A 14673-nucleotide genomic window follows, 5' to 3' on the forward strand; every position below is an offset into this window, starting at 1 on the left:
CCTGAAACTCATTTTGGGAATTTAGTTCCTTCCATTGGCTAGGTGCATCCTCATTTCAGAGACAGACCAGGTTCTCAGACATTTCAGCATAATGTAGTGAGCAATGGCAAGTCTTAACTACACTGTGCTCAGTTTAATCACTGTCAGCCAGTTTGAATGATTGAGTTCAGTTTTAGCCTGAAGACTTGACCCTGTCTGGCTGAAAGAAAAGTCTGCCTGATACTGTTTCCTATGGAGTATGTTTTTGTGCCTCTTCTAGCAATATTCAACAACATCACAGCAAGGAACACGAGAAATGGGCTTCACACATTGCACACATGTGGAGAAGCTAACCCAGGTCCTTGGCAAGATGAGTGAACATTTTAAACACTAGGCTCCAGTTTCTACCACTTTCATGAAACCCTTGACCACAGCTATATGCCTACAAGTGTTGAAACAATCAGATTGAATCAGGATTCAGATTTTTAGCACATCCAAAGGCTGCCCCTCAAACTCCATAGCCACAGACATGTAGGCCATATCTGCCCTCTTATATAGGGAAATGAGTCAAAACCCAAAGGTATACCAGCCAGCAAATGCATAGCACTTTGGACAGTACTCACATAGTTTCAGTCAGGAATGATGTGACAGTGCAGCAGAGTCGTATGTCAAACAAAGTCATGTGGTGGTTTCAGTTGCATTAACGTTGTTAACCTATGTCAATGTTGTTAAAATTCCAGCCATATGGACCAGACAATTCAGTGAGCAACAGCATAAGCATCAATCTACACAACTGGAATACAATGTCATGTCAACCATGTCAGCAAGTCCAACCACCTGATCCCCTTATGTTCCTCTTACAACAAGCATGGGTCACAGAATATCAGTTCTAACCAGATCTTCACAGGTTTCAAGTCAAGTGACAACAGATCATGATACTGTTGATACTTTAAACAGATTCTTGGAGCAGGTTTCTGCAGATATTTAAAAAGAATTTGACTAACTGATACTATCCTCAAATACGCTGCGGACGTGTAGACCACACAAAAAGGAAATCCTACCACAGCAAAGGGATGTAACTCTGCATAGCAAATTTGACACTTTAGACCACATCTCCACTCAAATTATGACTGGAAGTACCAATGTACTTGGAGGCCTTGATGCTAATTACATTGACTACAATATTTTTCAGTTGTACATGATAAGCTGGCATGGTAATTCAATATGATTAGATAATGAATATCTGTGAGTAGACCCATGAGGTATCATAAGCAATCTTTCAGTATGTCCAAGGTATCATCCTCAGCAATGGAAGGTGTACTTTTCTTAACTTGATGCAAATAACAACCCTTATCATCAAGGAAACTATCACCAGTATACATCAGGAAATGTTTATATTGATTTTGTGTTAGTTGTGAAGGAGTCAGTTTAGTTATATGCCGCACTCAGCCAGGCGGACAACCCATCAGTCATCTCTTAGAACAAGCATAGTCACCTTTTTGTGACAAGTATGGACTGCTGAAGACCAATTCTACCTCGGATAATCACAGGCTGGGTTAGTTGTGCCTCCTATTAAAACTACCCTGAAACATATCAAATCATCTAGCTATTTTAATATCTCATGCAAAGATTTACCTTAAAATTTACTCTGGGACTAATACTTCAACTGTATTGGTGCAAGTTCAAGATATAGAATGGGGGTGCTAGAGAAATTTCAAAACTTGAATACTCTACTCAACCAATGACTTGCACTAAATTTAAAAGCAATCGACTGTGTATTGTATTTCTGAAATAAATAACTTTCCTACAGTGAAATAGCAGTACTCATTACTAACCAAGCATAAAAATTGTCTGCATCCTCCTGGACTCACCATTTTTATGTGCCCATTAGGATACAGGCTTTTACGAATACTACAACCACCATATCAAAGCTGTAATTCAGACAAACTTGAGAAAAACACAGATATTTTTGGATGAAACAGAATGTTGATCATCTACACGTTGGTTTCTGAACAGTAGGAGTGAAAAAATACAAGGTCAACATGATAGACATCATGATATATACGTCATGATACACATGTATGGATCACTTTGAAAGATAACTATACAAATGTCAGAGCAAGTGTCAAAGGGAAAATTAGCTCTTGATTCATGTTTGTTCATGCTATTTTAGTAGTGAACATTAAACACTAATAGCAATTCATTTTGTGATAACTGACTGAAAAAAAAATGCCAGGGGTTACAGTGTTATTTAACAAGATGTAAGTTAGCAAGCATATCACTTGATCGATTCAGAGAAAAAACTATTCCAGGACTTCTGTCCCACCCTACAGTGAAACACACATATGGTCTCACCTTAGGCAAGTGAGTTTGGTCATAACTACCTCTGTTCACCCAGCAGAAAATGGGTGCCTGGTGGGATAAATCACATAGCTATTAACCTTCTAGAGCCCATAAACTGGCAGCTTGGGTTATCTGGGGTAACAATAGCTTAGCCTGACTGTGTGCTTCGAGCATTCTTATCTTTGGAAACATAAAAAAAATGCACTATTATTATTATTACTGCATCATCAAATGAAACCTCACCACGTACAATGTACCAATGTATCGTCTCACCTTACTAAACACACACAATGCTATGCACCACTATGAAAATAGTAATAAACATGATCAACAAACCAATTAATACTATACTGAAATAAAACAAATGAAGCAAAACAACAAAAATATGCATGACATATTCCAACATGAGTATTTAATTGCATCATTCCATTAAAAGGAAATCAAAACAAGTACATATAAAACTTGAACAATTTTTACAAAAGTGTTGGTATGTAATTGCATAAACAACAAGCTCATTGATATTTACAAAATGCATATAAACTCCCTTACACATTCCAGCACAGACCATAAGCTCATTCTAAAACATGTTATTAAAATGAGAGGGTCAACTTGGATGTAAGAACAGCAACAAAAATGGCATTATGCTATTTAATTAAACTGTATTTAATAACTATAGCTCCAAAGATTGTATATAATAAAACAGTATCATAGCAACAGACATTTAATAGAAAAACAGGAAACGTAATTTTTTTCATAAAAGTGTTGCCATGGTTACTTCCAAATACCATCATCACAACTCTCCACAAGTATAACAGAGAACAAATTCACTAGACAAGCCATCTACCACATCGACACATATGGCTTATGTCCTGAAGCACAGCACTGTACATTTGGTTTTGACAATAATATAAACATAACAGTTCTAACAAAGTTTATGATTTCACCATGGTTAATCAAAATAGTGTTTTGTAGAAATATACAGATATTAACACACTGTCTAAGGTCTAACACGCATCAAGATTGACAACCAAATTACGCGTTGTACGAGTGACAAGACAGTTGTTTCCTTCATTCCACCTGATCAGGTTTTCCTGACGAGCCATACGATACTGAAGAGGTAACACAGGCATCAAGAGTAACAAACAAGTTCGTTTATATACCTACACACATGCATATTCTACAATGTATCATTAATTTGGTTAATAACAATGTACAAATTATATTTTCAAGAACTGAAGTGTGTTTGAATTCAAATACATGTACTTCTAACTGAACTCACAAATTTCATTAAGATGGAAGCCTGTTTGAGTATGTCTGTTGCCAAAAACTATATCAACTTAGAAACATTAGGATAAGCTGAAACAAGGACCTGTGATCGAAAAGAGCATGAACGCAAAAGATCAATGTCATAACCTTGATAGTAACATACCATTTACAAAAAAAATAGGGGATACTGGATTTACAAGTTTGATAAAATGAATCATGAAGCAAAGGAGGAAACAGATGAAGAGAAGTTATGGGAAAACGTGACTGTTTATTCCATGTTTCATTTGCATGATATATATTACTACTTCTCATATTCAAAGACACTGGCTAGTGGCATGCTTTCAAAATGGAATATAGCCCACTTTTTTTTAAATAGTAAAGTTAAGATATATAGGGGCAAAATTTATACCATACAAACAGTTCTCAAGGAAACGGTACATAATATTTGGAATTATCAATGCAAAAACACATACAATAAAAATGGTATCATGCCCCAATAAATATGAAGCTGCCCAGTCTTAGTAAATTTAGTATTATTCATTATACTGCTGTACTGAGTCTAACAAACCCTAGTTGAACGTCGCGTCTGTAAACCTTTGAGCAACCCATCACCATCCAATCAAACACTAGGTTGATGAGCAGATTTAACCAATCATACAAAGGCTGCTATTTGGGGTTTGGAAGGACTTATGGGTTCCCTTTCAGAAAAAAATAACCGATGACAGCTTTAATCTTTTCAAGTTTTTCAGAATTCTTTTTGTGTTTCTCAGTTGAGTGTTTTGGGATGTTCAGACACTGACCTCTAAACAGACAAAAATCTGCACAAAACATAGACCTTTAGTATATACACTTTGGGGTTTCTGATGACATGGTTACTATTAGCATATACTTCCACAAGATGCCACTCGGGAATATTGACCAAAACGCTATTTTCAGCAACTAATGACTCACTGTAGTCAATAATGGCATCCTCCATGTGTATCACTCGGAAACAATCATGTGGAAAATAGCATTTGGAATTGTTTGTGTACAAACGTTTTCAAGGTAAAAGTTCAAATGAGATGCAGAAATGTTAACTTTCATGATTTGGTAAGCTGTGATCTGATCGGTCTATTCAATAGGTTAGCTGACATGACCTTCCACAAGGGTTTGTTCAAATTAGTATTGCAGTGTAACAAATAATACTGAACAAAAAGATTGCCAAGTTGGAAATACTTTTAGGTTATAAACAATGACATAATGCATTCTTTGTCAATAAACTATTGACCAGTGTTGTCTTCTAACAATGAATCTGTGTTTCTGTCAATCATGGCTGCCAGTCACTACACACTTGCATTGAACAGCTGTCATTCCTTTCACATGAAACATGAGGGTGATAATCACCACGTCCAGCACATAAGCTGTTAGTCTGAGCCAGTGTTGTAAAATCTCACTCTTTGTCCACAACCATACCCAGAATACATTCTACCAAAAATGATGCCCAAAGAAAAGGGTTGGTTTGTTTACATCGTTGGTAAAGACCACTGAAACAATTTGAAGTATGTTATGTCTAATCCTATCTAATGTCACCAGTGAGGCCATCCTCACAGTCAACATTTTGATCCAGCTTAAGGAAGATACACAGTACATTTCTTTTTCTAATAGTAAAAAAGATTATTATTAATGAATATATAATTCCCTCATAAGTTGTGGATATTTGGGTTGTGGTATGACGACAAAAATCCATATTCGGAAAACTAATGAAGCTGATTAATTTACATAAAGAACCATGTTCAACAAACATAAAAGTTCAAAGGGAAAGATTTTAGGGATATGCGATTAAACTAATATAGGCCAAACTTTAAAATTTAAAGGATCTCTTTAAATTGAACACTTATGCATTACTGACAGTTCATTCATGCAATGATTTCTCACACTATTCTTGAAACAATCTCCACATACTTAGAGTTCTGTGATAATCCTAACAAGTGTGACTAGAGCAATACTTCTACCTCAGCCTAGCCAGCATGACAAGCCAGCACGACAAGCCAAAACGACAACTGTCATGACCCCTGTAGATGATTGCATATACCCATCCATAAATACATGTACACTATGTACAACAGTTTATATTACGGCACCAATTCACACAATACAAACAAACCACGTTTACCTTAGCATGTTTAGCCTGGCAAATTTGAGGTATTCATTCAAATTCCTGAAATTAATGATTTCTTGGTGATGTTCTCTACTGTATGGTACTACAGTTACCATGGTTACCACATGTTAATGATATAAGTTGTACAATCAGTATGATTACTTGGCAACGCAGACTAAGGTTGTGTGTTTACGTTGCTGGAAACCTTAGAGGATAAATATTTATATTACCTTTTGATATAAACAGTTTGAAAGATGTTGAAGACGTACAAAACAAAGAATCAGAAGAAGAATAAACAAGGAAATAAACATAAACATGAAATATAAAAATATCAAGAATATTCAGTGGTTATATCGTGCACATATATATATATATATATATATATCTGTTGAGGCCATCATGAATTATAACAATCTCATTAAACTTGGGGCTCTCACACTGATATGATACCATTCTGTATGAACGTCAGGTGGCAATTCCATAGAAGGTTGCATTCAGTCAACCCCAAGCGAAATTTGACCACCCACTTAAAATACATGGGTTTTTTGAGTCCAACAGACATTAGTTTTCCAAACTGTCTGGTCTCATTTCTTCATTGCTTCGACTGGAAAATGATTATGGCCCAAGAAAACTACAAACAAACCCAGAATACATACTCCATGGCAACCCGTTTTTTGTCTTAGATGACATGGCACTGAACATCAGAATACATAAACTGTCCACAATAGTACAGCCTGGACTTACTTTTTAACATTCAAATTTTTTCCCATATATTCTGGATACAGAAATCAGATACGCTTGTCTGAAAGCGTAATTAACTTTAATAGACTTGACACTGATCGATGGAAAAGAAAGTCTACATGATATTGTTTCCAATGGAGAGGGTGAGCATGGTTTTCAGTTGCTTTTAGCAATATCCCAGCAACATTATAGCAGGGACACCAGAAAAGGAGTTCACACATCATAACCAAGTAAGGAATCGACATCAGGTCTTCAGCATAACGAGCAGACGCTTTAACCATCAGGACACCCCACCAGCCCTGTTTCCTATGGAAGTGTGCATGACCTGCAGAAAGGTACCCTATCAGAGTTTAAAGTTATTTTAATGAGACTGGATTTATTACAGTTACATTTATTTCATCTAAAATGACAATATTACACATCTCAGCATACAGTACCGTTGAACAAGTCCCAGTTTCAAAATCAATCTAAAGCCAAATGAAACTTGATCCATTGTCATGAATGAAAATGCAATAATTCATAAATATCCTACAACATTTGAAAGAGAAAAATTTACAAATTTCACATAAAATCTTAAATCTATGTCAAGATGATGATTGTGTAACCTGTTTTCGAATGAATCCTAGTTACGAATGGCCATTTTGTTCGTGGTTTCTCATGTTATAATGAGCCATGTGACGTCACTGAGCAGTCGAATGACCAGCAGGAATTCTCTCGCGTCATAGTGCAATTTATGCTTGCATCCTTTTTTTGAATGCATATCAGTGATCCAATGTAAGGATATCTTAAATATACCATGCAAACCTCAATGTGAAGTGTCGTCTGCAATGTTTACATGTCACGTAAAAGTCATGTGACTGTCTCAGCAGGGAAGCCCTGTCACAATTTAAATCCATGGAAGAGTTCGAAAACTGGTGATGTCACTTCACTGATCGGATGTTATCATCGCATGCATCAGAATGTTTCTAACATTGGAAATTGTGTTTATTGACTGCTGGTATGTGTCAGGTAAGGTAGGAAATGCATTTTATTATTGTCTGCATTAATACTGATGTTGTACAAACGCCATCGCCTTATCTGTTCGAAAACCAGTTACACAAGGATACATCAGCAGCATGACTACAGCCATGACTGCCATGACAATATTTGACAATTCCAATAAAATCTGCATGACGTAGTGCATCAGTGAACTCCTTGAGGCTTGTGAATACGTTCTTCCCATAGAAGACTCTTGTCGAGCATGAAACACAATCAGGGACCATCTCAAACTGACCCATTATCCAAAACCACCGGATCAATATTTCTAAAACACTCTCATTAACAAACATATTAGAACACACATAAAAGTAACAAGATCCACATTCATGTATCTCTTATTGCAAAAAACAATTTGAATTAATAGCTTGAGAAATTTTGCGACAGCCCCTCATCAAGATGACATGCTTCTCAGTTTGTGCAATGGGAAAGACAAACACGGATCAGATCACAACACTATTGACGCCTGTTGTCCTTCTCATGGCAAACAGAGTTCAGAGGTCCGTTTGTGCGAACCACAGTGTGCGCTGGCAGACCATAGGACTTGTCCGTCACATTGTTAATAGGGTCATATAAGGGTGTCTTCCATGACCCTGAGTCCCCAACGTCCTCGGTCACCACCAGCAGGAGTTCCTTGTCGCCATCCTCCAGTTGATCCTGAAGGAACTCCTTCACTGCTGACTCATCGCCAATCAGCTCTGGACAGTCCAGCTTTGAGTCCAGGTTGAGGTATTGGTCCTGCACTTTCCGAACAGAAATCCAGTGTTTCCTATGAATGGGCAAGCGCACAAAGCCCCACTTATAGTCTGTAGGAATATTCAGGATGAAGCCCATGATGTTCTCTATTTTCAAGCAGTCGATGGTCCTGCAATGAAGGTATTATGGGCTGTTAGCTATTGTATTCAGATGATGGTGAATGTTTTGAATGCTGCACGACCACCTGGGACAATTTATTTTCAACATGGACAATCAGATTGTCAAACTCACCTGCCTGATGATCGGGTAAAGATTTAGACAGATATTTTGTGGATAGTAAGTTTTGGTCAAGGCCGACAAGATTTACATCTAACCGACTGTGGTCTGGCTGAAAATATTGGGAATTTCATACCCTGGAGTAAGAGTGAATTCAGTTTTACACCTCTTTTAGCAATATTCCAGAAATATCACGACGGGGGATACCAGAAATGGGCTTCACACAATGTACCCATGTGGGAAATCAAATATGGGTCTTCCACTTGACGAGTGAGTGCTTTCTGATAGGGCAACAAACACAACTTACCAGGAATACTGGCATTACTTGTTAAACTCAACCAGAGTGGTGGTCATTGAATGCAGTCATATGCAATTATAATGTTCAGGGTACACTTGCACAAATTGATCTCAGCACAATAACTGTCATATGACTATGACAGAGTATAGAAGGTAGATCAATGTAGTGGTACGGTTCTGGACCCAGAGAATACGTTTTCCATCTTAATAAACTAAATTCACCAAGTTTCCCAAACTGTACTGTTTACTCACTTAAACTGGTTGGTTGATTTGTTGCTTAACACCACACTCAGCAGCATTCCCCTATATAGAGGCAGATTGTCCAGACAATCCAGTCATCAACAGCATGAGCATTGTTCAATGCAACTGGGATAAGATGACATGTGTCTACTAAGTCAGTGTGTCTGACCACTCAATTCCATAGTCACTTCTTACGACAAACATGTTTTACTGAAGACCAATTCTAACATAGATCTTCATAGATTGTAAGATAACTGCTTCTGATCTGAGGTTGTATGTACGAAGGAAGCAATAGTTTGCATCTGGTTAAACATTGCAAACCACAAAGCAAATCCCCAGAATGCAGTGACGATGTAAAAACAAGTACTTACTTTCTCTTATCAAACCAGATAGTGTCATATCCTTTCCTCTGAAGTGCCGCCATGATCACATTTACGTCATAGTTACCAAGTCCGAGCAAACTTCGATGAGGATTGATGAAACTTGAAGGTGAAAGCCTGTGAAAAATCAAACTTAAAACAGAGGGGGGAATACAGTCGATCACTGACGTTCTACTCTAATTCCACTACCCACTACTGATCATGCAGTTTAAACTAGCTATCAAAAGTTGAGCAGACCATAGTTACGTTGTCACTTTATCCTTGAATGGACAACAAAATATTAAGCAGCCTGCCATTCTATTCAGGTACTTGTACACATAATGGGAGACCATCTTGCGTACATGTTACGTCCTCTGTCAGTAGACAGTCTCCCGTTACGTGTACAAGTGACTACCTGAAAGGGGGGTCACTCACCCACGTGACTGCCTGATCTCAGACAGAGAAATTCTGCATGTCACACAAAAGTGCGTCTAAAAGAGTTATTTATGAAAATAATTACACACAATTTGCCACAGTCATTGATAGATGTTTAAGTTATTGGATGACAACAATGAAAACAAAAAAGAAGAAATTAAGTGGTCATAAAATGACAAAAATGTGCAAAATTTAAGCAAAATATGACGATATTCAAGAGCGATTATAGCTTAGTAGTCCTATTATAGTATTAAGTTAAAATAAATGAAGGTTCAACGTCGATTATATATCACAATGGAAACTGAGACTAAATTCACTGGATATCTGACGTTGAACTTATGGCTGCATACTTGTAACTTTGTTCTTCTGTTTTTAGAATCCATAATCTATGGATGTCACATGCTAAATCTTCATCCAAAATGAAAGATGTCACATTCAGAATGCACAAAAAATTATTTCCACAACTATGACCAAATATCTGCAGGTCATAATGGCTGATGTTGATGCTGCAAAGGAGAAGTTGCATCTGCATTTTAAACTGAAGGTCTGTCAAATACAAACACACAAAAGATTAACTCCTACCACACACCAGCTACATATCAAATCTCACAGTAATAGACATAATACTGGCTGAAATAGCACAGCAACTGTCAAACATCACACTTATTATTGCTTCTGATGGTGTCATATTGTCTAAAACAAATGGATTTGTTTGAGTGGGATTTTGGATGTGCCAGCAATTACAGTCAACATAAGATATACTAGGCTTTGGTGTGTTAAAGGAAAAGCAGAGTCAGTAGATACAAGCACTGTAATGAAAAAAGAAAAACATAATAAATGTTATTCTGTATACCACATACTACCAGATGTACTGATAAACTGTGTATCTGAATAAATTACACAAATATTTATGTGAAAACCAAGTTCCTATTACTGGTAAGTCCACTGCATTCTAGTACACTTGAATTTTTGCAAATACTCAAAAGGCCAGACCAATTTTATTTCTTGTTTTAAGGATCCGCCTGTCGTTTTTTTCAAGAATGAGAAAAAAAATAAATATTGATTTTACCTGCTCCAAAAATAAAATCCTAATGTATTTATAGGCTAAAAATGTAAACTCACAAGAAAATACTTGTTAGGTTGGTTTTTTTACCCATATTCATTTCATAAATTGCCAAAAGTAAAATATTTAGAGTATTTACAAGGAATATTACTTTGACTGGAAATTTTATTTTTATTTTTTTTCAAGCCTGCCTTTAGGTTTTCAGAGGACAAAAATCCGTAAAACAAGAAATAGAATTGGTCTGGTCTTAAATGTGATCTTTCATGGGTACACACAAAAATGTCAAATCTTGGCTTGTGTACCAGTGGATTAATGGATAGATAAAATAACTGGATTGACAGGTTCTATTTCAGGACATGAACTTGGCAACTTGCAGCCGTGAACGCAACTCGATGACCCAAAAAGTTATCTGTAGTTCTGACTACTGAATAATGCATGACCCAGCTACAGAATAATATATGTCAACCGCATGACCTCAGCATTCTACATTCAAGTACATTAGCACACAAGTAAGTTATTTTAGCAACAGAAACTGAGTTTTAGAAACGTAATTACAAGGCCAACACAAAATAATAATTCATTTAACTTATACAATGTGCTAAGAATTTCACACAAATAACCCACAATAGGGTGCAAACAGTTTTGTGTGAGGAATTAAACAAAGAGCTGAAACTAGATCAATAACAATTTTCTGAAGCAGTTTTGTTTCATTTTGTCTGACATTATACACATTTCAGCACTTACCAAGTGAGTGAGTTTAATGCCAGTGTCAGAGTGCCCCAGCAGGGAACACCAGAAATGGGCTTCAAAGACTGTACCCATGAGGAGAATCAAACCCAGGTCTTAAGCATGATGAGCAAATGCTTTAACCACAATACCCACTAGGCTACCCCACCAATTACATAACGTGAACAAAATCACAGCTCTGTTTCCTTAACTTTCAGCATTTAGACCGCAAAATGGCAGCATTAGGCATTTTTCATATGACAAGGTTAAATTCAAGCCCATTCAAAAATCTCTGAAAACCCTGGATGAGCAAGATGAACATATCTGATCTGATGGAAACAAAGTTTCTTGATTCTTGGGAGGAAGCTGAAATTATATACATGTTATTAAAACACTCAGTGCAAGTTCAGCATACCAGTTACATGGTTACAAGAAAACCAAGTTTCTCAGATTTAGATTTATCATGCATACAGCAAGTTTGTAGAAGTTAAATCATACGGTGTCAAGTATGACACAAATTCAACTGAACAGCCTGAGTTTGTTGCTCAATGCTGCACTCACCAAATTTTCCAGGTATATGATGTCAGTCTGAAAAAAATCACGTCTTGACCAGACAATCCAGTGACTGACAAGGTGAGGATCAACCTTTGAATTTGGGACACACATAATGGTATGCATGAACAAAGTTGGCAAACTCAACAATTCTGTGAGTTGCCTTTTACCAAAAGCATGGGTTGGGGAAGACCAGTTCTTACCAGAATCTTCTTGGGTAACTCTATACACTATTAGAATATGACAGCCTACATTTTCATACTGTTAAATGCTCTTTTAAAGCTGCATTATGTTCATAATGCAGTTCAAATTACACACTGTACTAACATTAATTTCATTATTTATAGTGTTTAAGTTCAGTAGCCGGTAGGTTGGTTTGGTGTTTAATGCATCACTCAGCAGTATTCTTGCTATATGGTGTCTGTCTGTAAATAATCAATTCTGGACCAGACAACATGGTGATCAACACCATGAGCACCATTCTACGCAACTGGGATATGATGACATGTGACAACCAAATCATCCACCCTGATTTCATTTGTTGCCTTTTACGACAAAGCATGGGTTACTGAAAACCAATTCTAACCCAAATGTTCCCAAGTTTTAGTTTTGAAATCTTCAAGAGATGTATCATACTCATCATGATCTTATGAGTTCCTCAGTTTCCTGTTTCATTCCAGAAAACATCAACATAATGAACATTGTCTTACACATTTACCGACCCGTGATTGTCCAGGGTAGAACAGGCTTTCAGCCACCCATGCCTGCCATAAAGGCAACTATGCTTGTTGTAAGAGGCAACTAACGGGATCGGATGGTCAGTCTCGCTGACATGGTTGACACGTGTCATCAGTTCCCAGTTATGTAGAGCAATGCTCATGCTGTTGATCACTGGATTGTCTGGTCCAGACTCAATTATTTAAAGACCGCCGTCATATAGCTGGAATATTGCTGAAAGCGGCGTAAAACTGAACTCACTCACATATTTACCTTGTACAAATTTCATCCAGGTCTTTCTTAGTGAAAGCATTTTTCTGCTGGAAGAGGTTGTTCAAGGCATGCATTGCACACAGTTCCTTTATTTGGCGTTCATGGTAAACCCCTGTGTCAGCTTCCTCTGGCTCCCCCATTGTGCCGCACCTTGCAATATGCAGGCCCATACCAAGTACCCCACATTCAATCTACCACCTCCCAGACAATGGCACTGGAATATAGAGAATCATGTTTCAAAATATACTTCACACATCATGTACATAATCATGAAAACTTGTCACTAATTACAACGCTTGTCACGTCACAAATAATATCCAAAAAAGGGAGAAATAATGATAAATATTCATTTTAGCATTAACTTATTTTTTCTATGACTTATTTTTAAATATTCGTTCACGTCTCATTGAGAAGGATTTGACAAAACTGAATTGAACTGTTAATTCCTCAGAAGTATTAAAGGGCAAGTTCTTTCCAAAGAGGTATTAAAACTAATAGGGGCATGATACACACTGGAAATGACAAATGTTAAAGTTGCATAAACTGTTTTGCAATATTGGTATGACAATTAATACATGATACCTCAACTACTCTCTTTCTGAAACTTCAAACATACTTGCAAGTTATGGACAGTTGATATGATGAAATTATAACCTTTGGCCATGTTAAGGAATGAGAAAAAAGGACATTCACATGTTACCAATCTGATGAAGCAATATACAGATATGTAGTTATTTTCATCAAAGCATCAACAAACTGATTGATGAATAATCATGATGAAATTTAAAACAAGGCCCAAAATGTTGCTGATAACCATGATAATTCTCATGAACTAATGTATCCTGAAGATCTTACCATTGTTTGAAAAGTCAAATCAGCTAAAAGTAGTAAAACATCAATCTGTGATATGGAATGTTTTTCTGTCTTCAGCATATGTAATGACCCTTTTATGGGAGAATCAGTTTATATTTAATAATGAACAAGATATCCTGATATAAAGATATAAGAACAATCTGCACTGTTGGGATGCTTTAAGTTGCATCCCAAATCTACGTTTCATAAATCTACTTTACGTCCACTAATGCATATCCTGGATACTTTCTGTATTTCTCTTTAACTTTCAACTTTACGTGTAATGAATAAAAATGAAAGAACACTTGAATTGTACTTCAGTCACTAACACAGTATTAGTTAGGATCAAATGCTATGTGCAAGAAGGTAAATTCATTCAGGATACATCTGATAAACCTTGATATTTTTAAAATATTCATCTCAAATCAAACTTCATTATCGAGAAGCCCCCAGTATCTCACATGCTTCAACTTTGTTTTGTAAACAGCATTATCATGCTGTTCACAAACAATTGGTAGTTGAGGACTTTCATAATTACCAAGTATGATGTAATGTGTCGTAAATCGGTCGAACATAATCGTATTGACAGTTCAAATGTCACAAAGTGAGAGCACAACAAATCCAATCCAATCACAAAACCGGAAGCGGTAACAATTGCAGGATCGCAAAGAATATAAATGAATTTT

At 36.7% G+C, this 14673-nt stretch overlaps 1 protein-coding gene across 2 annotated transcripts; it reads right to left on the bottom strand.

Moving 5' to 3' along the window:
- Positions 1 to 7056: 7056 nt before the first annotated feature.
- On the bottom strand, positions 7057 to 14636 carry LOC137283760 (josephin-2-like). Of its 2 annotated transcripts, none has more exons than XM_067815433.1 (4): positions 14526 to 14636; positions 13136 to 13349; positions 9382 to 9507; positions 7057 to 8366 (listed from the first exon to the last, which is right to left on the bottom strand). In XM_067815433.1, the coding sequence occupies exons 2-4, from the start codon at positions 13303 to 13305 to the stop codon at positions 7958 to 7960; spliced, it is 705 nt and encodes a 234-aa protein (XP_067671534.1). In that variant the 5' UTR covers positions 13306 to 13349; positions 14526 to 14636; the 3' UTR covers positions 7057 to 7957. The 2 variants fall into 2 exon arrangements, with proteins under 2 accessions (XP_067671534.1, XP_067671533.1); XM_067815432.1 differs by having other exon boundaries at positions 7321 to 8366; positions 9382 to 9522; positions 14526 to 14612.
- Between the last annotated feature and the right edge of the window lie 37 nt (positions 14637 to 14673).

The sequence above is a fragment of the Haliotis asinina genome, chromosome 5 (genome assembly GCF_037392515.1).
Source record: "Haliotis asinina isolate JCU_RB_2024 chromosome 5, JCU_Hal_asi_v2, whole genome shotgun sequence".
NCBI lineage: Eukaryota > Metazoa > Mollusca > Gastropoda > Lepetellida > Haliotidae > Haliotis > Haliotis asinina.

Coding starts and splice junctions, on each gene's coding strand:
- LOC137283760 (XM_067815432.1), bottom strand. CDS start 13,305: ATGGGCCTGCATATTGCAAGGTGCGGCACAATGGGGGAGCCAGAGGAA. Junction 9,523..13,135: donor CTGGATGAAATTTGTACAAG/GTAAATATGTGA, acceptor CTCTGTTTTAAG/TTTGATTTTTCACAGGCTTT. Junction 8,367..9,381: donor ATCTGGTTTGATAAGAGAAA/GTAAGTACTTGT, acceptor CCTTCATTGCAG/GACCATCGACTGCTTGAAAA.